Source organism: Canis lupus, chromosome 20, assembly GCF_011100685.1.
Source record: "Canis lupus familiaris isolate Mischka breed German Shepherd chromosome 20, alternate assembly UU_Cfam_GSD_1.0, whole genome shotgun sequence".
NCBI classification, from domain to species: domain Eukaryota; kingdom Metazoa; phylum Chordata; class Mammalia; order Carnivora; family Canidae; genus Canis; species Canis lupus.
The window spans coordinates 42,700,497-42,708,558 of NC_049241.1; the positions used below are offsets into that span (position 1 = coordinate 42,700,497).

The following is an 8,062-nucleotide window of genomic DNA, read 5'->3' on the forward strand; positions in this document are numbered from 1 at the left end:
CCCCTTGCCCAACAGAGGATCCCCTTCTCACCAAAGAAGCTTTCCCAGTTCTCACCTGGTCCTGAACATCTGTGGAACTTACCAACCACACCTTGCAGGGCAAATTGCACTTAGATGTTATTTCCTAACCCATCATGACAAGGACCGACAAGGACCTGCTTTAAGCCCATTTGCAACCTGTTGCCTGGAGCAGGTATGAAACTATAAAATATATTTCTTGATTAATTTTGTTATTTTTGTTTAAGCAACCAAACTCAAGAATCAGCAGTTCTCAGAGGATTTTTTTTTTTTTTATAAAGAACTTTTGCAATGAAGGGAGATTTGCCAATAAATTGATGTGTGTGGTGGGGACATGAGAAGGTTGCTATGTCATCAATGTATATCAATTTGACTCTCCGGAAGCGATGGCTTCAAATGATCTAATATACTTAAAAGAGATGCCGGATGGGTGAATGAACCTTAGACCCTAGATGACAGTAACTTCCTTTTTAAAAGCACTACTCCCACCCCCAGGCTCTGTACAAAAACCTAGTCCAGGTCACAAGGCGACAGAGATTTCCTGTTCCCCGGTGGATCGAGTATAAACTGAGCTTACTCTGTCGGGGAGCTCTCCCTGGAAGATTGGGCAGCATTTACAGAAGCGTCTGGCAATGTGCTTTCGGAAAAACAAGGAGAGATACCTTCTAAACTTCTCCCCGACGAAAGCATAGATGATGGGATTGATGCAACAGTGGGTCATCCCGAGGGTCTCTGTAATCTGCATTGCTTGGTCCAGCCTGTTGGAGCTATTGCAATTATTCAGGCCAAAGAATTCCTGGAAGGTGCTCAGGAGAAGGACGATGTTGTAGGGAGCCCAGAAAAGAAAGTAAACAATCATGATCACGAAAATGAGTCTCTCGGCCTTGTGCCTCTTCTTTTCATTTCGACAACGGAGCAGGGTCTTGAGGATGGCCGAGTAGCCGATGATCATGACAAGCAGGGGCAGGATCAGGCCCAAGACACTCATCTTCAACGCCTGGAAGTTCTTCCAGAAATGGTGCTGACTGGGTGGGAAATGGGGGCTGCATGTAAAACGAGAACCCTCTTTTTGGGATCTGGTGAAGATGATCCTGGGGAAAGAGGCGAGCACGGCCACCACCCAGGCGATCCCACTTGTCACCACCCCAAAGGTGACTGTCCGGGCTTTTGAAGCAGACACAGCATGGACGATAGCCAGGTACCTATCCATGGTAAGGAGGATGATGAAGAAGTTTCCAGTGAAGAAGCCTATATAATAGAGCCCTGTCAAAAGTTGGCACATCTTATTTCCAAAGGTCCACTGGTCTGCAGCGTAGTGGGCCCAGAACGGGATAGTGAGAAGGAAGAGCAGGTCCGAGATGGCCAAATTGAGCAAGTAGATATCAGTCATGCTCTTCAGCTTTTTGCAGTCTATGAGGATGAGGACGACCAGCACGTTGCCCACGAAGCCAAAGATGAACACCAGTGAGTAGAGCGGAGGCAGGAGCCTGGCGGCGATCTGTCTCACATTGACCTTCTGGCAGGGCTCTGACGTCCCATAATCAATGTCATAGTATGGAGTGGATGTTTGATAATTCATTTTGCTTGACCCTGTGAATAAAGAAAAAGTGATCTTTTATGAAGGCCTAGAAGGTACCGAGCAGTCCATCACGAGCACAAATTGACTTAAACACGAACAGGCACACAACCTTAGTATAATGATGTCACCTTTCACGGAGCTCCCTCGTTTGGCCAAACAAAGGACTTTTGCAGGAAAGGAGGGGATCACCACTAGCATCTCTACTTACTAGACAGAGAGCATGACTCTTGGGGAAATCCACAAATGCGTTGGCAGACCAGATAAAATCTAGTGCTCTGTAGCCTCCGGGAGCAAATGAAGCTTTGATAACAATTTCAAGAAATTGACTCAGGTGCTGTCCAACACTGTCTTACAACCTATGCTGCAGTGACCTTACAAGAGCATCACCCCCAGTGTGCTAAACCATTAGTAGTTCCCAAAAGCATTCTGGGCCAACCAACGTTCTGAGCATCACATCGATTCATTCAATTAATCCTCAATGTCACCGTATGAGTCAGGTCATGTAATTGTCCCCATTTTGCAGATAAGAACCTCAAAGCACATAGAGGCTGAGTAACTTGCCCAAAGACACACAGCTAGGAAGCAACTAATGTCGAATGCAGGCAGCCCGTGCTCTTACCCACCAGCCACCCCATCTCTCACTTGTCAGTGAGGTAACAGCAGCGCGGCATCACCAGCCTGGTGTCTCGGCATAGTCATGATGAAATGGGCTGAAGCCCAAGTCCCCCGAGAAGGTGGCAGGAGCCGACAGCCAGCTATAAAGTCCAGACTGCCAGTCTCACGCCTGCTCTGCATTTTTTTATAGTTCCTGAATTGCAAAGATTTAGAGCTCCCACACATACACGAGAAATGGCCAGGTGTAAAACGTTTCATCCGCCACCACATTCTGGGTTTGCTCAGCCACATTCAGGACCTGGCTTTGCCTGGTCTATTGCAGTTCCATTGCTTGGCTGAGAAGTTTCTTTAATTTATCCCTGTGGATCTCAAGTCCCCTGGACCTCAGATTAGGCAGGTAGGAGAAGCATACAGGAACTTTTATCTTAAATTCTGAGACAAGACTCACACACTAAATATGCTATGGAACTGATATATTAAGGGGAAACTTTATTTGCTATTTGCAGTTGATATTAATTTGGACAATTTTTAGCTTCTCTCTTTTTGGGGGAAACAAACAAACAAACAGAAGGGGAGACTTACTTACAACTTCTGCTTGGAAACACATTCAGAGGGCATCCCGCCAGGGGTGGGGGGGTGGGTTTCAGTTCTTCTTACCAGAAGATAATCTCAGCCAAGATTTTGGTCAAGAATCATCTCTCTTGATAATCTTTCTTTTGAAGGATGAAGCTTCTCCTCTCTCTCTCTCTCTCTCTCTCACTCACTTTTTCTTTTCTTTTTAACATTGCTCCCTTTATAATTTTCATTCACAATTGTATTTTGTATCTTCGATGTTATCACAGTCTAAAAACTCATTCTAAATTCTCTTTTCTTCTCTCAAAGATTATGTTTCAAGATAGCTCTAGAGGCACCTGGTGTTTGTCTAATGTCTTCTATGGGTTTCCTGTAAGCCTGTTACTCATCATAGAAGCTGAGCTACCTAACAGGCAAAGTAGCTGAAAAGTGACTTACCAGGAGGGTTCTCGTAGGGGGACGGATGTCTCAGCTCCTCTGACCAGCTGAGCTGTGCAAATAAAACATATAGGCAGCATAAAAGTAGGAAATGCACAGTTTCTGCAGCAAGGGGGAGGTGGAGTTTTAGTGAATAAGTATATTGCCTGGCAAAAAAAAAAAAAAAAATCAGAGCACAGTTCTTCTTTTTCTTGTTTCTTCAATTGAACTTAAAATAAAGAAGACTAAATTTCTGGACTGAACGTTGACTCATCAGCTTCCTCATTACGCTATTTTCTTTTGTTTGCTGCTCATCCAACTACACAGAATCTGTTAGGAAATAATGATTGAAGGATATTAGAACTGAAAGAACATTCACATTTATTGTGTCAAAATCCCTCATTTTGCTGAAAGAAATTGCTGCTTCAGAGGCCAATGATTTATTTGTATAAGACCACAGGGCTTATCAAAGGGTGAGGCTACACAAGAGAGATTCTGGTTCTCTTAATATCTGTCCTCAATCAAAGCCACGGAGACCAACTTGAAATTGAGATAAGAATGCTTCCCATTAAACCCATGGTTGCGTTTACCCCCTTCGCCTCCCCCATCCTTGTGCCTACCCCAGCTCACACCCATACCCCACCCCACCCCTGGTACTATTTTTCTCTGCAAATGAAAACAACTGGTTGTCTAAAGAACTTTATTTTATTTTATGTTTATTTAAGTTCAATTTGCCAACATACACTAGAACACCCAGTGTTCATCCCATCAAGTGCCCTCCTTAGTGCCCATCACCCAGTCACCCCACCCCCACCCACCTCCCCTTTTCCAACCCTTCGTCTGGCTCCCAGAGTCTCTCATGATTTGTCTTCCTCTCTAATTGTCTCCCCCTCAGTTACCCTCCTTTGCCTTAGAGTTAAAGGGCTTCCATTGTAGGTTCACCTGTGAGCTAAACATGTTGCCCATCTTCCTTGGGGTCGTGGGGCACGTCATTACGAACTTCCTCCACCCAGTTACTGTTTTGCAGCCCTCCAAACCAGCAGGCATCCATGAGTGCCTGCACTATACCAGAGATACAGACAGCACAGATCCTGCCTCCAAGGACACAGTCCATCTGCAGCTGTGAGAGATTGTCCACATAAAATGAGCAGCAACTGGTGGAAGAAGAATGTCACATTCAGAAGTATATGACAATAGCACATGCAGGCACATTGAACTTTCTTGGTGGTTGGTGACTTATCTAAAAACCTCAACTATTGACAACAGCTGAGAACAGTGGAGAACCACCCTGGGCCTCAAGAGCGCCCTCTGGGGTCTTCTACTTCCTCCATTACAGAATCGGAAGCATGGGCTTGAGGTCTAAGAGAGGGCAGCGGAGACCACAAACCCTGTGGAGGCAGCATAACACAGGGTGAAGCACGTGGCCTCTGCAGCCAGATGGCCCAAGCTTGAAGCTCTGCCCTACCCTCAGCTTTCCCATCCGGGCAATGGGCTGAATAATGGGTTTGTGGGGAGGGGCACATGGGGCAGCCACACCCAGAATTTAGCACCTAAAATCTACTTGGTAAACATCAAACTCCTAGTCACTCGTGATCCTTTCCTGGGGAGAGTTTATTTGATAAAATTTCAACATAATTGGTTCCCAGGGTCCTTGTCTAGAGCAGAGTACTATCAGCAGCCTGGAAGCTTCAGGGGTGAAGCTAGGGACTGGTGCCTGGAGAATAGAGGAGAAGGACATGATGGTTGGGGCAGCCATAAAAGTGCAGAAACAGCCCAGCAATCAATAACCACCCATCCAGGGGCGTGCGTCTGTTTTACAACAAAGCCCAACAACTGGTCGTCATAAACAGGACAGTGAATCATGAAAAATATCTTTAAGTTCATCCTGCATGTGTAAGTCAGGAGGCAATGATTAAGAACCCAACTCTGCAGACATGCTCTGGGGTTAAGTCCCAGCTTCATCATATTTCACTTGACTCTGAATGAGCTTCCGAAACTCCTCAAGCCTTAGTTTTCTTATCTGTAAAACAGGGGGGGGGGGGGAGACACACACACAAAAAAAACACAAACACAAACCTACTTGATAGGTCTGTGGTCAAGATCAAATGATATAACAAGGGTAGGGTGCTTCACAGATAGAGGCCCTCCGTGGACTCTCTAAGGATGCCTTATATTTCACAGAATTGTGGGTTCACACAATGGATAGCAAATAAATCCATATAAAATTTTTTAGAAAATAGGTGGCATAAATAGTTTTGATCTTCTGAAGAGCAGCCTTGTGTTCACTGGTGGTAATGTGTGTAGAACTCTTAGATACTGCTGGATAAATGTTTCATTTCTGTACGTGACAGCAACTGGGTTTTTCTTTCACCCCCAAATTGGGTTCTGGGTGTCCCTGGTCAGGGCATCTGAGGATGTGATGGCATGCTTGCCCTTAGAGGGCAGTATGGGGTAGTGGTGCTAGCTTGGAGTCCCAGAAGGTGCTGCTGACTCCCTGTATGCCCTTGGCAAGATACTTCCCCTCTCTGAGAGCTTCCATATCCTCACCAGTAGGGTGATGTGCTAGACCTGGGGATCCCCAAGGCAGCTCCTCCATTCAATACTGGATAACTCTGTGGCCAAGCGGTTGGGACAATACAATACAAATTGGAGGGGAAACGAGGTGAAGATTCATAGACCAAAACATGGAAGCACAGCTTAGCGGGTGTGTCACCCTTTTCGGGTTTCTGGGTCCAGAGGTGGATTCAGGTCACCTCTAGAGATGAAAGTTCACCTCTAGGAGGTGAAGTGAAGAAGTGAGGACCCATGGGAACTTCTTTAGCCTTGAATCAAGGAAACATTTCAGCCTGGCATGCCAATGCCTGAGTTTCTTGGTCTCGGATTATCTTAAGACTTTCCTCCTGTTTGTAGGGCTCTTGTTCTCCCAGGAATGGCATTCAGAGTCCCCATTAGAAATGATCTTTTGCCCTGTTTGTTGCTCTAGACTCCATGCCCATATTGGAGGATGTCTTGCACCTACCCTCCTTTTGGAGAGCTGGCCAGTCTTTGAATAATAGCTGCTCAGTGTCCAGACATTGAATTCAGGCTGCACGGATCGCTCCACTCTTGCAGAGCATCAGCCACGGGATGGGGGAAGATATTGGTTCTCCTCCTTGGGTTCAGGGGGTCAACTTCGTGAGCATAGCTCCTGCTGCCTGCCACATGGCAGCTCACACATACACAATCCGGCCTGCCTGAAGGTCAATGCCAGGCAAGAGTGAGATGTGCTGTGTGAAGATCTTTTCGTTTTTAAAACAAATGTCTAATAAAACCAACACACGCTCATTGTATGGAGTTGGGAAAAACAGAAAAAATGGAAAGTAGGAAGAAAAAATCAGACACATTCTCACAATCTCAAAAGAATACTTTTTAACATACAATGTGCTTCAATCCAGACATTTTCCCATGTATACTTTTTTGCTTAATTGTTCCCACACATAAACCAGTTCTATATACTTCCCTCTGTCTCTCTCCAGTATGGGGATGCCTGGGTGGCTCAGTCAGTTAGGTGTCTGCCTTCTGCTCAGGTCTTGATTTCGGGGTCTTGGGATGGAGGTCCATGCTCAGCGGGGAGTCTGCTTCTCCTTCTCCTCTGCCCTTCCTCCCACTCTCAATCCATCTCTAAATAAATTTTTAAAATCTTAAAAAAGTTAAAAATATAGGCACTTCTCCATGTTATTAAAAAGTTCCCTAGGGGATCCCTTGGTGGCGCAGCGGTTTGGCGCCTGCCTTTGGCCCAGGGCGCGATCCTGGAGACCCGGGATCGAATCCCACATCGGGCTCCCAGTGCATGGAGCCTGCTTCTCTCTCTGCCTCTCTCTCTTTCTCTCTCTGTGACTATCATAAATAAATAAAAAAATTAAAAAAAAATAAATAAAAAGTTCCCTATATAATTGTTATCGTTACTTTCATGCAGGTAAAAGTGTTGGGAGGAGCAAGGAGGCGAGGGAGGAGGGAGGGAGGGAGGGTAGGGAGGGAAGGGATGAGTGGAGGAGGAGGAGGGAGGGAGGAGAGAGAGGAGGAGAGAGGAGGGGAGGGATGGGAGGGAGAGGGAGGGAGGGAGTGAGAGGGAGGGGAAGGACGGAGTGAGGGTAGGGGGGGAGGGGGGGGAGGAGGGGGGAGGGAGGGAGGGAGAGGGAGGGGGAGGGAGGAGGGAGGGAGGGAGAGAGAGGGGGCGGGAGGGAGAGGGAGGGAGGGAGGGAGGGAGGGGGGGAGGGAGGGAGGAGGGGAGGAGGGGAGGGGAGGGAGAGGAGGGAGGGAAGGGATGGAGGGAGGGAGGGGGGAGATTTTTCTTTCTTTCTTTCTCTTTCTTCTTTTTTCTTTTCTTTCTTTTCTTTCTTGTTTCTTCTTTCTTTCTTTCTCTCTTCTTCTCTTTCTTTTTTCTTTTTTCTTTCTTTATTTCTTTCTTTCTTCTTTCTTTCTTTCTTTCTTTCTTTCTCTTTTTTCTTTTCTTCCTATGGCAGTATAATTTAGATGCAGCTAGTGCACCAATCCTAGGTACACAACTTGGTCAAGTTTTGATATACATATACTCACATAACCAACCCCCCCACATCAAGATGATAGAGAATCATCCTGTCACCCCAGAACGTGCCCTTGCACCACACCCAGCGGTAAGGGCTGCTCTGACTTCTATCGCCACAGATCATCATGTGCCTCTCCTTTAAATTTATATACATGGGATCATAGACGCTATTCTCTTTTGTGTCTGGCTTCTTTTGTTCCATATAATACCATAACCATACCTGACAGAGTTCTGTTATTAGACATTCATGTTCTTTCCATTGATCAGGATTATGGACTGCCTATGTATTTTCAGTG

At 46.1% G+C, this 8,062-nt stretch overlaps 1 protein-coding gene across 1 annotated transcript; it reads right to left on the reverse strand.

Moving 5' to 3' along the window:
• Positions 1 to 304: 304 nt before the first annotated feature.
• CCR5 (C-C motif chemokine receptor 5) lies at positions 305 to 3,264 on the reverse strand. The gene is given in 2 exon segments (NM_001012342.3): positions 305 to 1,608; positions 3,224 to 3,264. A coding segment is annotated over 1 exon segment (1,059 nt). The 5' UTR covers positions 1,598 to 1,608; positions 3,224 to 3,264; the 3' UTR covers positions 305 to 538.
• Between the last annotated feature and the right edge of the window lie 4,798 nt (positions 3,265 to 8,062).